At 42.5% G+C, this 18,693-nt stretch overlaps 2 protein-coding genes and 1 pseudogene across 3 annotated transcripts; 1 reads left to right on the top strand and 2 right to left on the bottom strand.

Moving 5' to 3' along the window:
• The first annotated feature begins 1,233 nt into the window (after positions 1 to 1,233).
• On the top strand, positions 1,234 to 4,436 carry LOC102703698 (glycine-rich RNA-binding protein RZ1C-like). The gene is made up of 3 exons (XM_006657455.3): positions 1,234 to 1,308; positions 1,436 to 1,578; positions 3,159 to 4,436. Exons 2-3 carry the CDS (start codon positions 1,468 to 1,470, stop codon positions 3,963 to 3,965), a joined length of 918 nt encoding a protein of 305 aa, XP_006657518.1. The 5' UTR covers positions 1,234 to 1,308; positions 1,436 to 1,467; the 3' UTR covers positions 3,966 to 4,436.
• Positions 4,437 to 4,914: 478 nt separating this feature from the next.
• Positions 4,915 to 11,261, bottom strand: LOC102708729 (probable D-2-hydroxyglutarate dehydrogenase, mitochondrial). 2 transcript variants are annotated; one of them, XM_015839680.2, is made up of 16 exons: positions 11,096 to 11,261; positions 9,938 to 10,296; positions 9,719 to 9,820; positions 8,959 to 9,006; positions 8,724 to 8,794; positions 8,325 to 8,443; positions 7,913 to 8,008; positions 7,693 to 7,802; positions 7,511 to 7,591; positions 7,186 to 7,286; positions 6,658 to 6,766; positions 6,364 to 6,469; positions 6,210 to 6,295; positions 5,735 to 5,860; positions 5,296 to 5,391; positions 4,915 to 5,187 (listed from the first exon to the last, which is right to left on the bottom strand). In XM_015839680.2, the coding sequence occupies exons 1-15, from the start codon at positions 11,157 to 11,159 to the stop codon at positions 5,305 to 5,307; spliced, it is 1,665 nt and encodes a 554-aa protein (XP_015695166.1). In that variant the 5' UTR covers positions 11,160 to 11,261; the 3' UTR covers positions 4,915 to 5,187; positions 5,296 to 5,304. The 2 variants fall into 2 exon arrangements, with proteins under 2 accessions (XP_015695166.1, XP_006658345.1); XM_006658282.3 differs by having other exon boundaries at positions 4,915 to 5,175; positions 11,096 to 11,260.
• A 3,150-nt stretch (positions 11,262 to 14,411) lies between these two features.
• Positions 14,412 to 18,257, bottom strand: LOC102703410 (annotated as a pseudogene).
• Positions 18,258 to 18,693: the final 436 nt, after the last annotated feature.

Genomic DNA, 18,693 nt, shown 5'->3' with positions numbered 1-18,693 from the left:
CGAGTCGTGCGACGGCCGCCGCCATCGGGCACGTGGTCCACCTGCGCGTCGTCGGGAGAAGGATGCGCGGGCGGCCGCCGGCTCGCCGTGGGCTTCGTGTGCTTGTGCGTGCCCTTGTAGATGATCTCCGTGATGTGGCCCTCGTGCGAGCGCTCCACCTTCTTCTTCACCACACAGTCGGCGTGCGTGCAATTGTAGTAGCTCCTCGGGTACACATTGTGCTTCACCTACTTCTGCCCATACTTCCTCCAGTTGTACCCATCCTCCGCCAACGCCACGGCGGCGGCCGACGTGACCGCCACGGAGCCCCCCTTTGTGTCGCCTTCCGTCGGTTTGCCGTGATCCGGGCGGAGCATGGGCGGTGGCGGCCTGGTTGGCGGCAACGACGGCCGCAAGCCTGCGCCGGCCGCCCCCCATGCTCCACGCCTCCCGCCTCCCTCGGCAGCGGTGAGGGTGAGGTGGAGGGAGGGGAGGTAGTCGGCGAGGTCAAGCAGCGGTGTGGGGGACGCCTAGGAGCGAAGGATGTGCGTTGCGGCGTAGACGAGGTGGCGGCGCGGGAGCGGGTAGTCGCGTGGGTCGAGCGGCATCGGGGCGACGGTGATGGTGAGGGAAGGGCCTCGCGGCGGTGAAGGTGACGGCGAGGGGGATGGCCTCGCGGCAGCGATGCGGCCGGAGTAGGTCGTCACGAGGCGGCATGGCAATTTTTTTAATGTCGGCGAGTAGGCGGCGCTTGCTAGAGTCTATCGCGGTGGCAGCTTAAACGTGCGGGTCTCGCACGAATAATTAACTTTTTCCACTCTTAGAAATGGCGCTAACATATTTATCACTAGGCCCATGTTTCATAGACACATGAGGATTCATATGTCATAGACAGCGGGTGGTAAATATGTTAGATGATATTTCTAAGAGTGGCAAAAAGTTAAATGCCCCTGATAGAAAAAAAGAGAAAAAAAACTCTGACGCATAGGATCCACCGTATGCCACATTAGTAAAACCGGATAAAAGTTAAGCCAATACTGCCGAGAGACTTTTTATAAACGGTATATTTGACTTTAAAGATACACATTTCTGATTTTGGTGTTAAGGAGCATCAGACTAGACGTTAAGTTGAGGACCTGAAGTGAACTTGTTACAGAAAAAAGGAATAAAAGGCCCACGAGCCAATCACACACACGTGTGGCCCGTGCGGCCCATCTCCCGACCGCATATAGAAAGCCCCAGATTTTTCTCCCCTTCTCTCCTCTCCTCGTCGCCTCGTTCCCATTTCATCCCCTCGTTCTCTCAAAACCCTAACGACCCCGAGCCGAGGTATGCGTCGCCTCCTCCCCATCCGTCTCATCGCGCCTCCCGGGGGACGCGAATTGGTGGTGGTTTTGGTGAATGTTTTGAATTCTGAGGGTGTTCTTTTCTTTTTTGCGGGGTTTGGTTTGTGTAGGTGGTGGGGAATTGGATTGGATTGGATTGGAGATGGCGGAGAAGGAGGTCGGGCGGATCTTCGTGGGCGGACTGTCGTGGGACACCACGGAGCGCACGCTCGAGCGCGCCTTCAGCGAGTATGGCAAGGTCATCGAGACGCAGGTATAAGGAAATCTCTCTCTTTTTTATAGGGTTAATGAATCAATCGTTCTTGCTCGATTTTTGTGCTATTATTTGTCTGTCTATTCGTCGCATGATTCCTAGCCAGTTTTACATGGATTTTAGTTATTGTTTAACTGACAACCTTAGGAGGTAGCCTCCTGTAAAATGGCTCTTTTGGTGGAAAGATGGCAAATGTGGTAGATCTGTTCTTTGTCGGTCCGACTACGCATCTATCGATGAAGCTAAACTATTTTTAGCATTAAAATTTTCTAATAAGGAAAATAATGGGTGGGGAGCATGTTTCTGGATATCTATGAAAAAGGGCAAACTTTTGCTGGTAACTGAGTATGTTAAGCCTCTTAGTGTCGTTTGTTGGAAAAACTGCTCTGCGTATCTGCCTAATCTAGAGGTTATGGTGTTTCCTTTTTTGTTTATGTTTTTGGTAAATGCTCTTTTGGGTCTCTTCATTTTCATTCTAATAGCAGTTATTGATTTTCAGAGCCTGCAGTCTCTTCCAGTTCTATGTTTTAGGAAGTTAATGAAGTTGAAGGAAAAGAAACAAATTAATCAATTGTGCTATGGTTATATGTTTTTGGGTTGATGGGTTCAGTAATCAATTTCAAGTATATGCACCGTTAGTCAATTTGATAACCATGCTCTGTTTTGTGGGCAGAAGCAGAGATCTGTCTTTGCGATGTTAATTCAGATAATTGATGCCAGCTTAAGATTACAGCAAATGAATTGTCATTGCCAATATTAATGAATTCAACAGAACTAAACATGACTGCGAGTGCGGATGTGACATACTGCAAAATGTTGTGTCATAATGGTTCAGGATGAGTTTTGATGAGAAAGGCAGAGGCAGTTTTGTTTGAATCCTATGATTAGTCAGGTGGTACAGCTGATACTGAAGGAGTGTTATATGCTCTTACATGCTTTCATTTGCTTGAAAGGCAATTATCTGCTGCCTTGATATTGTCCTTTCCTTGAAATGGACATGCTTAACTCTGCATGAACAAAGAAACAGCAGAAGATAAGAATTCTCTTAGATACTGCAATTATGTTGTCTTGAAGGTATATGGCAGATCCAGCTAACATCTGACCATGTTCTTATCACAACTTCATATGTAAATCCTTTCTTTGCATCTTTAGTGCTGGCCAAACGCTTGACCTTTGTCTCAGTTTGTTTGATGGTGAGCTTACTGGTTCCTGCAGCACATAAAATACAAAGGAAATGTTCATGTTGTTTTGGCAGCGTTCAGTGCTACTGGTATCAACTAGACCCCTGGCACATGCTTCAAGTTCTGATCTGGAGATCACTAGCATACTGTACCACTGGGCAGTTAACAGATTTGAACTCACATAGGGTGTTTGAGCAGTGGTGAAAGGGGATTTGTCTGTTATCCTTCCACAGTTGTCTGAGATGGTTTGACTGGTTGCATGCATGAAATTTGCTTCAGCTGTTGTCACTTTATATGTCCTAGTTTGCATGTGCATGCCATTGTTAGTGTTTGATTTGTAGGTTCCTTATCATATACAGTTGCTATGTTCCCATCAGTTCACTTTCATTGTATGTATAGGTCGTATTGGAAAGAGACACAGGCCGCTCCCGTGGATTTGGGTTTGTTACATTCTCAGAGCCTCGGGCTGTGGATGCTGCAATTCGGGGAATGCATAATGGAGAACTAGATGGTAGAACCATTTCTGTGAACAAGGCTCAACCTAGGATGAACACTGATGATGGCTATGGATATGGTGGTGGTACTTACTCATCTGGTGCTAGAGGTGGATATCGTGGTGGAGGTGATGCAGTTCCCTCTGCGAACGATGATTGCTTCAAATGTGGCCGTGCGGGACATTGGGCTCGTGAATGTCCCTATTCCGGTGGAGCTGGGGGTGGGGGTGGTAGAACTGGAAGGTACTCTCCCCCTGCCAGATATGGCAGTGGAACTGGTGGTGGACGTGGTGACCGCTTTGGTGGATCAGACCGTTTTGCTAACCGATATGTTGATGACCGATATGATAGCGGGCGCTATGTTGATGATCGATATGGTGGTGGTGGACGTGATCGATATGCCACCGATCGCTATCCACCAACTGCAGATCGTTTTACAGGTGACAGATATGGTACTTCTGATCGTTATGCGTCAAGTGGATTTACCAGGGAAAGAAGCTATGAAAGAGATGGAGGACGGTCCGGAGGAAGTTATTATCGTGATGAACCTAGAGGCTCCGGTGGTTATGACAGAGGTGGCATGCGCATGGGGAGCGGTGACAGATATGGGACAGGTGGACCTGCTCGCTTTGCTGGGAGCTACAGAGATAGGCCTGCCCCATATGATCGCCCCAGCCGGGCCGCAGCGCGCACTTACGACGACCGCTACTGATGGGATTACGATTGGAGCATTGGAGCAGATCAGAGCTATATGACATGTTCCAGTTCGCAGTTCCTATTTTATTTGCTTTGCTATGTCAACTCCTGAGTGTTGTTCATCCATGCAGTTTGTTTAATTATCAGTGAGACAATAAGACAGTGCTTGAGTTATTAGTATGTTGGCACATTATGCTTCAGGATGATGGTAATTCTGATTCCATGCTATCATGGTAGTGTGTAATTACTTTTCCATTGTCTAATAATCATGTTCTAGTGTGTTCTTATTACTTACCTGGAGACTATTGGAGATTACTGTGGCACATTTGCGGTTCTTTTAGGCGGTTAAATGTTGGGTCAGCTGGAGATCAAGTGACCCAACACCCAAGTGCTCTGTTGGCATCAACATGGATACACAGTAGTCCCTTCCAAATTTGCCCTTTTTTTATAAATATCGCAGCAACTGAAGAAATGGTGTTCTAGTCTACTGTTTCTGTTAAGTGCTGCCGTTGCTGAAAAGAAATGGTTCTCCTCGTTTTGTTGCAACTGTTCATAAGCTAAAATTTGAATATTAATACTTGATTTTATGGTTTTTTATAGTGGTTTATTTTGTAACTTTTGCTCGTAAATTATTTTTGTTTGTAAAATTTCAAGTCTCCTTATCCTCAGATCTGGCTGCATGCTATCTCAGAGAAACATTTCTTCAAAATTTGCAACATTATGTATTATTCACAGCTGATGATCTGTGGGATTGAAATGTTGAAACTATTGGCAGCAGGCAGCAGTGTAGTTAGGAGAAACATCTGTTTGTGTTGAGCTTTAAAAAAGAACAGCTTGTCGAGACCAGAACGTGCAAGCAGAATATCTAAATGCCATGTTTGCGCATGAATCCCGCCGAAGTGATGTAGAAATGCAGAATGTCATGCAAGCGAATTTATTTCTGGTTGTCATGAACACATACTGGAGATGGAAGTGTACATCTGAAAAACAGCATATCCAAAACTGTTACAGCACATCCGAAACTGTTGCATCTGCAATCCAGTATTGTTCATCTGTTCTAGTATTGTAAATCATAAGATGGCCGATCCCTCTCATGATCTCCATGTCCATAGAGACTATCCCAGCTGGTATTTGCCATCACAATCTTATCCTCTCCAAGATGTATTTTACTGATTTGTCTTCGGCTAGACAGCACGCTAGCTCGATCTGCTACCGTCGCTCCTAACCTGGCATATCAACTGAATGCGTGATACGATGAATAGCACGCTATCTGTAAATTCGGAGACGCGCTGTATGGAATAGTTTTCAGTTCCTTCCAAATAATAAATAACCAAAGAAGGCTTTACCGTTTCCAGCTACAGCACGGACTGTGGTAGAACCTTGTAGGGGTTCAGGATTGAATTTGGGTCCAGCAACTTCTTGATGGAAGCCATCAATTGCACCTGATCACGTTAGAACATTAGTTGCGCAGCTGAATAGAGATGCGTGGCTAGAGCTACTAAAGAATTCAATGTCAAAGTTAAATTGGTCAAGTAATGCACAATAAGGGGGATTATTCTGAAGAAAACAAACAAACATGACCTAAGCAGGACGAACATCTCTTATAGTTGTATAGTTAGCCAAATAAGCAGTCCGTGCTGATTTATCGTTATTTAGGAAAGAAAGCAGTTCATGCTGCTTGGAAGTATTCTTCATATAACAGGCTCTAGAAATACCTTTCGATATACTCAACATGAAATGAATTAACGTGCTGGAAGGTGTATGTAAGGAGCAAGGACGACTTACTGCCTCAGGTGACTTGCTGTAGTGAATCTTCTCGGCTTTCATTAGACCCAATCCATGCTCTGCACTAATGCTCCCTCTCTGTTTGGAGGTCCACTCGTAGACAAATGGTTCAATTCGTTCCAGCATCTAATATTTTCAGCAAAGCCACTATAATAAGCAGGCTGTCCACATTCTTATCTTGAGGTACTTAAGCTTAACTTTGTAAACAATCTAAATCAAAGTTGCATCTAAATTAAGGGAGTCATCTTTTCGCTTTTGAATGAAAAATACATCGGTATATTTGCAAAGGAATAATAATTTATAAATAAAACTTTTATATACGTGTTCTTACTTATTTAAAAGCTAACGCTAGGAAATAAATTGCGATAAAACCCTCCAAAATCAACTCCGAATTTAAGGTTGAAAATTCAAATTTTAGCTTATAAGCATAAGCAAAAACAAAAAAATAAGGGGGGGTTGGTAAGTTATTACATACCCTATCGCTGTACTTTGCTGATAAGATGTTCAAATGTAGGTTCCCATCACCGAGGTGTCCATAGCCCAATACTTCCCCCATATCACCTACAAAACAAAGGAATGAAATCAGTAAACTTCTAGGTTATTATTGGTATAACCAAGCAGAAAATTACCAACACGACTGCGCATTTCCTCGACAATATCATAGAGCTTCTCTACTGGTATGGACAAGTCATACTTGTAGACAGCTCCAACTTTGACGGATGCTTCTGATATACCCTGCAACCAAAGACATACTGATTTCAATGGAGTTTGTCATCATTAGATTCATTACACAAGTAATCTTAAAAGGTGTGGGCATTTGATATAACTATCTTTGGACCTACATTACAAGGTGTTAAGGTTTCCTTTGTTCTACATACACTTCAACTAAAGAGATATTATGTATAAGATCAAAATAGGATCACCTCACGTATTCTCCAAAAGTTAGACGCTTGGCTAATATCTTGTGCTATAACTCCATCAGCTACCAGGCCATCTTCCAATGAACGCAACAAAAAAGCTTCAAGTTTTGCTCTACAAAGCAAATGCAACATAATGACTGGATGAAAATCTGCATAAATTGATTTTCAGCATAGCTACATATATGTTATTTCAAGTAGAAATGGTAAGTGTGAGTTCATAATGATTATTGATATGTTCAAACTCAAACCAGAACATACTCTCCATGGACCATTGGCTGTAAAAACAGGGCCATGATTATTTTTTCAATTTAATTTATTTGCAGCCCAGAAAACACTACACAAAGAGAAGAAACACAAACTGTACACCTTGATGCAAGTCTTAAAAAGAGATTGAAACATCACAGGATGAAACAACCAAGTTAATTTTGACTGTGTTCTCCTAAAGACAATATCACTGGTAACTCGATTTGGCAGTGGCAACTAACAGCATTGTTATGCTAACACAATTACTACCATGCTGCAAGAACTTACTTATCATATGACTCATCACTTCCAGTTGTCTCGATTAGAACATAAAAATTGTACGGTGATACAGGTAGAGGATTGTGAACTCCTTCCAAATATTTCATAGCCTTCAAAAATCAAACTATCAAAAGACAATATATATATACAAGTCTTCATGATAAACAAAAGGTATAATAAATTACATCAAATTGATATAAATTGGCAATGTAATCACAATTTCCCTACTTTACAGAATGCCGATTTGGAACTTAAAATGAATATATACACAACTTTTCATGCAATTTCTTCTCTATGGTGTGTACTTGGATTAAAATTCTGCTTGTGTAAGTACCAGATCAATACAATGACGATCCATGAACTCAAATGCGGAGAGAATCTCACCCAAGCTCCTCCTAGCTGCGAGTAGTAATTTCTGGATACACAGACAGTAAGAAGTAACTATGTTGAAGACCGCATACATACACTTGAAAATAAGGGACCGGCAGTGCCCAGAAATGAACCACCTATCCAGACCTGGCAGCTTATGTAGTCATTGCAGGAAAGAAACGCAACATTAGATGATGGTAGCTTTGCAGGAGTAAGTATTGCAACTTTGGTGACAACTCCTAGTGAACCTTCACTTCCTGAACAGCTGGAATTAGTTAGTGTATTCAGTATTACACATTGAAAATATTCAATGCAAGCACCTCAAGAACAATTGAAAAATGAAATAGTTACTGTATTCAATACTAACCAATAAATAAGTGCTTCAGATCATAGCCAGTGTTGTCTTTCCTTAAAGTAGTAAGCATATCGAGAACAGTTCCATTGGCCAGGACAACTTCAAGGCCTGAATAGGATGAAAAAACTCAAAGATCTTGTACCATCACACTTTTCGATAAATACACAGCAACTTTATGCTTACAAATGTCATAAATTAAAAGTTTTAAGGGATGGGTGAGGGGGTTCTCTCCAATCCCATGCATCAAGAACTTGTTTCAATTGAAAAATAAATTTAAACAAGGAAATTTCTATAATAATGACAGAGAAAAATAAGATATTTATGAGGAACATAAAAGCCCCTTACTAGGGGAACAAATTGACAACAAGAGTTCAAACTACAATAATATCACTTAGAACAAAAAGGAGGCCCTACTTTAACTTACCAAGTACACTTCCATGAAGTGAACCGTAACGTATGAAGCGTAGACCACCAGCATTAGTTGAAATGTTTCCACCTATATGACAACTACCTTTTGCTCCCAGGTCAAGTGGCATAATAAACCTGAATAGGGAAGCATAGATAGTATTAATGAGTGTTTTTTCCTTGCGCCAAAAATAAGCAGACATGGACCTTACAAAAACCCATATTGGAGTAACAAGTACGACAAAGGTACTGACAGTAGCATACCACAACCATTAGTTGACTATGAACAGATTAATGAATACTTATGAGTCTTATGATAATCCAACAACTCGATAGCCAACAATATATTTATGAATAGAAGAAATTTACTGCACAGAATGTCATAAAAAAAATAATGGAAATGCTAAAGGCAGATTACCCTTTGTTTTCCACAAAGGAGCTTAAATTCTCCAACACACAACCAGCTTCACAAGTAAGAATACCGTTCACCTACAATATATAATAAGCCATGCTCAGAACTTGACATCTGCTACGTGAAATATTTCTATGGTTGCTCATAACAATGGATATATAAATCTCAAAATCAATCAATGATTAGATAACAGAATTCAGTATATTGAATCCAAACAAAAGAAACTGTACCGAGTACCAACATTGTCAAAGTTTACTATTTTGTTCATACCAACAAGGCTGATGATAACCTGCAAAGAAAGGGGGAGCACTTGTGATCTCAGAGCTTAAACAAGAGCAGTAGTAAAATAGAGAGTGTAGATGAACTGAAAAGGAAACAAAGATCCAAGTGATATGAAAGTTACATCAATAAGTACATAAAAAGATACTATAAACTGGATTGAATTTTATTATTGATGCAGTAAGGATAATATCAATCCATGGAAACTAATGAGCTCAAATAAATCTTCCGTGTTTCTAACGATCCAAATCCTACTACTATAAAAGCCTCTAGTGGTGGTGGCAATGAATCTACCACCACCACCTACTCCTATTGTATTTTTACAATTTACCCCCTTAACTTTATAATATTAAAAATCAATCAAATCTAGATGGATATCCACATAAAATCAAATTGATATGGATATTTCCTATATAAAAACGATGGTCACATATCTCATGAAAAATATTTTTCTATTTATTCTAGGAATAACATAATATGTTTTTATCCTTTGCAAAGCACAGGCATTCGGCTAGTAATCATGTAAAATAAACAGTTCATCATGTGCATCTAAGATCACAGTACAAGATGAAGTAAAAAGATCACCAAAGTAGCACCAGACTGAAAGCATTTTGTCCCAGGGAAACAAAAAAAAATAGCAGAAAATTTGTCCCAGGGAAACAAAAAAATAGCAGAAGTATATTCTGCCAACTTGGAGCTAAAATAACAAGCAAACAATATACCTCATCATAAACAGGCACACTGCCACCTACAAGACCTGTGTTCCCACCCTGCGGGACCACAGCCAGTCGTCTGGAGTTGCAATAAGAAAGAATCTTAGAAACCTGGAATAGAAGAATAGTTTAATAAAAAAAATTGCACATGAATATTTATTGTGCTGATCATGAATAGAACAGAACTAGAAAAATGAACTGGAGGAAAAGGAAAAGGAAAAAAAAAACCTCATCAGTACTTTTTGGTAAGAGCAATAGCTGACTTGCACCCTTGTATTTACCCATCCAGTCCACATTTGCAACTGCTACTCTGTCTTGATCCTGAACTACACTGCTATCACCCAAGATACTCTTAAAGTAGGAAACATCATCAGAATTCAACACTGAATAGGCTGGATTCCTCTGAATGTGTGCTGCTGCAGAACTGAATGAACGCTTCTGAATTTCAAAATTCATCTGTGCACTCTGTTGTGTGTCATACGTTTCCACATTAGTTTTCGATCCATACAAGGGGTGCTGCTGACCTTGAATCCAATAGAATCTGCTAAAGACATGGTTTGTGGCACCATATTGTGTAGCATACATGCCTAGAAAGCATCATTTATCATATAATTTCAGTTAAAACATCTCATGGAGTTATGTGAGAATCGTCATATATATATTATTACAACATTGAAGTTTGAACAGAGCATGGAATCCTCTGTCTGATAAATTAAATTTAAAGAATAAAAATCCATAGAACATAATAAAATTGTACACGATTATTTGGAAAATATCAGAAACCTTAATGCTATCACCGTGTTGAAAACTAGTTTTCATCCTACTTCAGCTATATAAGAAGCATGGATAGAACAAACAAGAATATGCAAGCTGTTTCAAAATAGATCTACACATAAGCAATCTCACTTGCATTAGTTCCATGGATATGATGCTACATATACTAATTTTAGGCTTTTAGCCAGCGAGAACACTTTTCCAACTCAAAGCCCAGCATTACACAAACTTCAGAGCTAATGAACACACATCTATAACTTCTTTGCTTCTATTACAAAAATACACCAAACTCAATAACTCCTTAGTGTATCAATTGCTGTTTCAGATTCCCAGCGTGTTGCTGCAATGCAACTAAAGTTAATTTCACAAACAACTGACACCCGACATGGCATTGGCACCAACCAGTATCACCCCCTCACTTCTCACCACTCGCTCACCACGCTGCACGCAGCTCGGGAGAGAGAACCAACTCCCAATCCCCAGCAGCAAGCGCGAGCATGATCATCGATCAGATCCGACCGAGCCCTAAGCAGTTAGCAGCAAGCGCAGCGCACGACGAGCGAGCGAGCGGGCGGGAAAGGAGCAAATCACACAAAAAAAAAATTGAATTACCTCGCGCATGCAGCGCCTCGCCGGCGAGCGGCCCCAGGCGGCGGAGGAGGAGGCGCGTCGCCATCCCGCTCGCCTCCGAACCCGCGCCCCTCGGAGGAGGTAGAGCGTCGGGAGCGGCGAAGAGGGAAGGCGTAGGAAGCGAACGCTGTGGAGGAGAGAGAGAGCGAGAGAGAGATGAGAGGGCAAGAGGCGTACGGCTTGCAGTGGTTTTGGTGGTTCGTCCAGCTGGCTTGATCCAGTCACCGTGACGTGTTAAACCCTTATCATTACTCCCTCCCGACCTAAATAGTACTGGTTTTTCTAATGAGTTAGGTTGAAATAAATTTGTTGAGAGGTGGAATTGATTTTGAGCATCTACAATAAACTCTTCAGATACCTATTTAGCCAGTTTAACACAAATTAAGAGTTAAAATTATCTTTTACTTCAGCAACATCTCTATTACACTCTCCAATCTGACTAATAAACCCTACATGTTAGTCTTAGAAATATTATTCCTCCTATTTCTCCTTGTCACCATCTTCCAGGCTCATCTCTTCCGTCGCCTGGACGACCTTGCCAGCCACCGTCATGGCTCACCTCCGCCTTTTCCTCTCCCACTCGGTCCGCTGCCCGGACGACCTACCAGCCGCCGCCATCTCCATGGCCCATCTTCGCCTCCTCTCCCACTCGGCCCGTCGGCCACCGCCATCGCCATGGCTCACCTTCGTCTCCTCTCCCACTCAACCATGGCTCAGCTTCTTCGGGATGCAAATGGAAGAGGAGCATGTGTCATGCCTAACGTTGTGTGGGTCCATGCATGAGGCCCACGTATGACAAGTCTAGTTTGGCTAGCCAACTTTGGCTAGCAGAAGGACTAGTTTGGTCAGCCAGATAGCTTGTCCATCCGGTTGTCAAGTTTGTTGGATTACATATTTTTATTAAAATTAAATTTTAGCTTGAAGAGCCAAATAGCCATCTTGTTGGAGATGCTCTTAGATTGGAATGGAATGGCTTAGGCTCCAAATTTTTGGGATCCCAACTAGACAGGGTGGATCTATCCTAGTTAGGAAGTGTTGACCTAATATTATCTCTGCCTTTGTCTCTATAAGACTTCATATCGGCTAGAAAATACAATGTTGTATCACCCTAACTTTAAAAAAAAGGAAGAAGTACTACTAATTATATTTAATAAGAAGGAGTAAAAACCCTAAATGAGTTACAGAAAAGAGAAAACCTGTGGCTGGAACACCTCACAACACACAAGCAATAGCACTACTCTGCAACACCACCTGAAGACAAAGGCGGAGCCCAACACGAGACAATGTGGTGTAGTTTGCCTGAGGCGATATCTAGGTTTTGATTTTGCGATACCCATGTCATCGTTGCCGAGTAGAGATGGCGATTCGACCAGTGGGTCTGGGGCCGAACGGGTTTTGTACCCGGTGGGTATAGGTATGGGTGAATATTCACACCCATGAGTTTATGAGTATGGGGCCCATGAAGTTATGGGTTAGGTATGGATTTTAGATTAACCTGTGGGTATCCATTGGGGGCCAAAAATCTAATGACACCTTGAAATACTCGGTAAAGAGTATGCTTATTGTGTTCGGTATTATAAACCGGGAGTGCGAGATAATTATTGATGCATGATTGGATGGTTACATCGATATGATGTGATGACTCGGCGTTAGGATTCGATGAGCTTAGTTTTACTTTCTTCTTGTTGTACCCTTTTTATTTTCCTTTTAACATATTAATCAATTATCAATAGTATTTGTTTGTTAACTGCAATTATATATTGGAAAACCTCAATATACTCATAGAGATGTCTCGTTTAAGATGTTTTTGTTTGACATGGTTTCACCCGATGGGTATCCATTAAGTTTCGGATATCCAACGGGTATGGATACGGGTTTAGTTTTGCACCCATAAAGATTTACGGGTATGGATTTAGCTTACTGTCACGGGTTTTGTGACGGTGGATTTTTACAAAACCCGCCACAAACCCAACCCATTGCCATCCATATTGCCAAGCTTGTCGCCTAGCGACACAGCAGCTCTAGCTACACAGTTATCGTGTCATCATCGCCAAGGAAGTTGCCCAGACAAACCAAACCAACAACATTTCACGGCGAACCTCAGCCCAAACTACTAAGCACCAAGACCCAGATCTAGCGAGCACAACACCCTTGGAAGAAAGCTACAACGTGTTATCGTTGCAAAGCTTTGCCACACCCCAAACAGCAAGGCAGCTTCGACTTCACCGAACAGCAACAAAACAAGAGAGATGGCCGATGACTAGAGATAGGAAGGAGCTATGGCAATGAGAGCCTTGCCCGACAACCTAGGCTACCCAGACGACACAAGAGAGGCAAAGACCAACAATGCATGAGTAGACTTCTCCAAAACGGTGCCCTCAAGGAGGATGCAACATGAACACCACCACCGCTTGTCCAAAAGGAACGAGAGAGGGATGCTAAAAACGATGCCTCAAAGGAGAAGAACGGCGTCCAAGACATCGTCGTCATCAAATCAGTTAAGGCCAACCATAGCTTTCGCCAGCGAGTTCCACCCAACCTTACACCAATACCCGCACACCCCCAGCCAATGCCATCAACCCACGACATCCCGGCAACCTACGTGCACGCGCCAACACCGTCAAAACAGACGAGCAACGACCACGGTCCATGTTCACCACTGACGACGCCAAGCCACCGCAGCCACGAGCGACAACGTCATCACTGCCCACCAGTCCACCACCACCATGACGCCGGTGTCGCTCGTGATAGGGCCCAGATCGCCCCTGCGCGCCTTCGGCCGTCGTTGAGCGCGGCATCCCCCGCGCACCTCCGGCCGCCGCCAGCCCTCAACGCGGCCTCGCCTCCGTCCGCCACTACTGCCGCGCACCACTCAGGCGACGGTGAGGCAGGGGGGAGGACGGGAGCCGGCAGCGGGAGGGATTGGGCGCCACCCTGTCGCCCTAGGGTTCGGGCGACGGGGCGGCCCGTGCAATTGAATTTTCAGTTCAGCTAGTTCTTTTGTTGGTGGCATTCGGTGTATCACCCTAACTTGATGCCGCTCGATAGCTCGATGGTCATTGCCAGATCGCTCCCTACTCGCAATTGCCCGCCGCCACCATGGCTTGCGAGCGAGCAGAAGAAACCAACTCTGATCCCTCCCTTCCCACCGTGGTGTGTCCATTAGCTTGCAGCCATATTGACGCCGCCAACACGTGCATGGATGGATGAGAGGAGAGTTTTGCTTTGGCGAATGTCACGGAGGCATCGCAAGGATATGCAAAAGTGATGGTAGAAACAATAAGTCTTTTGTTGTTAATTCGTTGGCTGGAGAATGGCCAGTGATGTTGTGGCTGCGCAATTCCTGGACGGAGAGTCATGCGCTGGTCCTTAGCTATTGCCTCAATTTCACAAAGTAAGACTTTCTAGCATTGTCTAAATTCATATAGATGTTAATAAATCTAGATATATATATATACATTATATACATTTATCAATAAATGAATTTAGACAAGACTAGAAAGTCAAAGAGTTAGTACATATTTTGTCTCTCTTCTTGTGAAATCTCCAGAAAATGGATTGGCCAGCAATGTTGCGGTAGCTTCGTCGCCTTCCAACAAAGGAGGCGCCATGGCTGCCGCGCCTATGCCGCCGGTAATTTGCTTTGCCTGCCTGCATTAATGCATGCCTGCAGAGATGCTCTTAGAGAAACTGGATTAATAAGCTATATATGCAATGCCTGTTAATTTGTTAATTATGTAATGTAAATCTGATCACTGTGTGATCATTGTCTACAATGCGTTGCCCCCACAGATTCAGTGTTTTTACCATGCTAATCCATTCAATTATAGATGAATCCTCATATAAAAATTACTAATTTGAATGATGACAAGGCAAAGGTGCTGTTTTGTTCTAATTCAGGCTTGCAAGTTCACAGGAGTTTCAGCTGCTGCGTTGTAATTCTAAAAGTTTCAGAGCTACTATAGGTGGTGTTTTTGTATCTCTATATTACGCAAAATGGGTTCGAATAATTTTCATTTCACGTGTTTCATAAAATAATTAAACAATCAATGTTACTAGACTCAAAAACTGCCACTATTGCAGTGCAAGGCATACATTAGATGACCCTTCAGAATTGCATTAAAAGAGATTAAGCTAATGATTTTTCTTAAGAAAGCCTCCAAGTCAATCCAATCATGCATGAATCATCTATAATTATAGACAAATCATGAAACTTCATACTCAGTATATCGTGCTTACTTGTGAGGGTAGTGTCAGCATCATGGGTCTCCAATGTAGGGTATGTGCCGAACAATGCGCCGGTCAGATCCTTCTAACCTTCTCTTGAACTCTTCAGGCATTGATGAGTCGATGCACAGCTGCTGAAGTGACCTAAGATACACAAAGCCCTCTGGCACTTATGCCAAACTTTTCAAGCTCCACAGCTCTAGCCTGTGCAAGCTTCTCATTGCGCCATCCTCAATCTCAATCTCCTCGAGCTCGTTCATGGAGCTCAAGTACAGGTGTTTCAGCTTAGGAAACCATCCAGCGCGAAATGTCAATTTTGTCCCGGCATAGCACCTGTAAATATTAAGATGGCCTAGGCTCTGAAACATGATAGCAAAGGAAGCAAGAGGGTCTTCTTGAAGCCCAGAAAAGCAAAGCCTTAAACTTTTCAGTTTGGGGAAGTAGCCAAAAACTGGAGAAATTGCTCCTTTTATGTAGCCTGCCACTTATCATCAGCTTCTCCAGGTGAGATAAAGGTTTCAGGTTGTCCAGATCAAGAGCATATCTGTCACGATCTGCTGCGATAACAGACAATGAATTCAAAGCTGTCATCTTGCTGATTGAGGTCCATAGATCTGTGTTGTGGGACTCCAGCACCTTGATGATAACAAGGCTTCTCATCCTTGTTAAGCATCCAAGGTTTTTCACTATGTAGCTGTTGGCTTCTATGCTTCTCGGAGTCTATAGATGTTCCAGGCAACTTATTTTGCTACTCGCAGGCTTCCAAACCGTCCAACATCTATATGTAGATGTTGAAGCTTAGTTAACATTGTAGTCTCACTTGGCAACTCCAGTACAGAACCATTAAGATATAGCGTTTGCAGGTTGCTAAGCTTCCCTATCAATCTTGGTATCTCTTTCAATTTGGTATATCCCAAGTCTAGGCAGTGCAAGTTAAACAATTGAGAAATTGTATCTGGCACCTTCTGAATATTGCAACGCCTCATGCACAAGACCCTTAGCAATCTAAAGCTTGGATAGTGGTCTGTGAACCAAGACAATGATATTTCCTCTGAAAACATGAGCATGGACCGAAGCGGAGATGAACATTTTGCTGCTTGGACTAAAATATCATCCTTTTGTACAGAAACACGACGCGATCCATCAGTAACTCCATCGGAGTTAGGACAGTTCCATGTAGTAGCAAATTTTTCCTTCTTGGATATGGTTAAGGATATTTCCCTAACAAGATCATGCATCTGGAATCTCTTTGGCCTTCCATATTCATTCCTTTCCACAACTTGAAGCAACGACCGACTAGCAAGTTCCTTCAGGTAACATGCAGCTACATCTGCCAGTGTAGTTTCAGGTCCTCGATCCTGAACAAATCCTTCAGCTATCCACAATCTGATTAACCGTTTTCTCTCAATTCGATAATCTTCAGGGAACAGGCTGCAATAAAGGAAGCAATTCTTCAGATAACTAGGGAGATCATTATAACTAAGATTCAAAACACTAGCAACTCAGCTCAGCTCTGGATTGTTACTCAGCTGCCACCTAAGTTGACTATAGAACAGCTCCCATTCATGCTCATCCATTTCCTTGTACGATAAAAGGCTCCCTATAGCTACAAGAGCCAGTGGCAAACCTTGGCATTTCTCCACGATTCTTTCAGCGACGGTCTTCAGATTAAGGGGGCAACTTCTGTCATCTAATCTTGAGAAAGCCTTTTGACAGAAAAGAGTCCAGGCTTCCTGCTTTGGTAGAAGTGTAAGCTTCATTTCATGGTTTGCATCTGCTAGAGATGCCACATTTTCGATTCGAGTTGTGATAACTACCCGGCTGCCATTGTTGTTCTTAACAAATGCATTATCTAGTAAAGGCCAGGCATCCCTACTCCATATGTCATCCAACACAATTAAGTATCTCCTCCCTTTTAGATATCTTTGAAGTTGTTCCACTAGATTCACACAATCCATGGTACCAACCCCATCCGTAGTATTTTCAGTTTTGGTCATGAGTTGAAGTAGGATCTTTTTCAGGAGATCTTTGACACTATAGTTTTGTGAGACAGTGATCCGCGCACGACAAAGAAACATTCTTTTAATTTCTTCCTTCTTGTAAATACTACTAGCAAGAGTCGTTTTACCCAACCCTCCCATTCCACATATGGAGACGACCCTACGATCTTTTTTTGCATCGCACAGCCATTCTATTAATCGCTTCACCTCTTCTGCATTCCCAACAAAATCATCATCATCACTCAAGTATGAATATTCAGATAAATGATGGTGCCTACTTGGGTAGCTAGCTGTATTCTCTCTTCCATTACTTGCAAATGAGATATCAAATCTATTTTCCACTTCAGAGATCTTTTGTAGACGATCCTCTACTAGTTTGGCCTGAGCTGAAAGCTTGCGCCATTTCTTAACTTCTGTTGCTTGGTTGAATGCTTTCTTTAGGAAACTGTCTCTCCCTTCCATTTGGCCAACAAGATAAATGTATTCATCAACAATGTCCTCAGCTTCATGTGCTGCTACCCTTACCTGTACCATCCAGGCCTCCAGTACCATATCATTTTACCTTTCAACAGCCACTTGAGCTATGAATGCTTGCATCATTGAGAAGTCACTTTGAACTAACCTCATATTATTAGTTACTTCAAGCAGATCAGGTGCTTGCTTCTTTAACTTAGAAGCGAGTAGTTTCGATCCCTCTTCTGCAAGTTCTGAGGAAATCTTTTGAAGAACTGCTATGACCAAAGCTTCTACCATCTTCAAATTTTAGTTTTAAATCTGTAGCTGGAACCTTGGCAGCTACTACAACATTAGCAAGTATCCTTTTGTGGGTTCAATCCTGCAACCAGAGAAAAACAAATTACATGAGTAAATGTAGAGGAAAAGAGGCATTACATAGATGGACATTGTGGACTATGGAAAACCCAACACCCTTATGCTTGAAGAGTATTCATAAGTCATAACCTAAGATTGGAGCCAGAGAAAATTTGTCTTACACAACCAATACGAGATTGACATTTTCTTTTCTGAAGACTAATACTACGTTGATATAACCGAGATAGTAAGACACTGCCATTAACTCATCATATAATCCAGTTTTGGTCTCTTTAGCACTATAATTGAAAAATACACATATTATCTACATTGATCGCCTACAAGCACTCTCTGAATTTCTGAAGTAACAGTCATGTGTTATAATCATAGCACTGATCACCAGCACAACACTCCAATCTCAACTTAATGCATGTGAATCACTAGTAAAGAACATCCAATTTGTGTCTCTCAGCATCGTAGCTACACAGGAACAAAAATTACTCATCTACCAGTGATTGTTTTGAGCCAGCATGCCATCAATTG

Source organism: Oryza brachyantha, chromosome 7, assembly GCF_000231095.2.
Source record: "Oryza brachyantha chromosome 7, ObraRS2, whole genome shotgun sequence".
NCBI lineage: Eukaryota > Viridiplantae > Streptophyta > Magnoliopsida > Poales > Poaceae > Oryza > Oryza brachyantha.
The sequence above is the reverse complement of the archived record's forward strand: the minus strand, read 5'-3'. Positions and strand labels throughout refer to the sequence as shown.

What these genes read in the sequence shown, in the direction of transcription:
- LOC102703698 (XM_006657455.3), top strand. Translation starts at nt 1,468, where the DNA reads ATGGCGGAGAAGGAGGTCGGGCGGATCTTCGTGGGCGGACTGTCGTGG. An exon ending in GCAAGGTCATCGAGACGCAG is followed by an intron (nt 1,579 to 3,158) that starts GTATAAGGAAAT and finishes TTGTATGTATAG; the next exon opens with GTCGTATTGGAAAGAGACAC.
- LOC102708729 (XM_015839680.2), bottom strand. Translation starts at nt 11,159, where the DNA reads ATGGCGACGCGCCTCCTCCTCCGCCGCCTGGGGCCGCTCGCCGGCGAG. An exon ending in TCCTTTGTGGAAAACAAAGG is followed by an intron (nt 8,444 to 8,723) that starts GTAATCTGCCTT and finishes TTCCCTATTCAG; the next exon opens with GTTTATTATGCCACTTGACC. An exon ending in ACTTCATGGAAGTGTACTTG is followed by an intron (nt 8,009 to 8,324) that starts GTAAGTTAAAGT and finishes CATCCTATTCAG; the next exon opens with GCCTTGAAGTTGTCCTGGCC.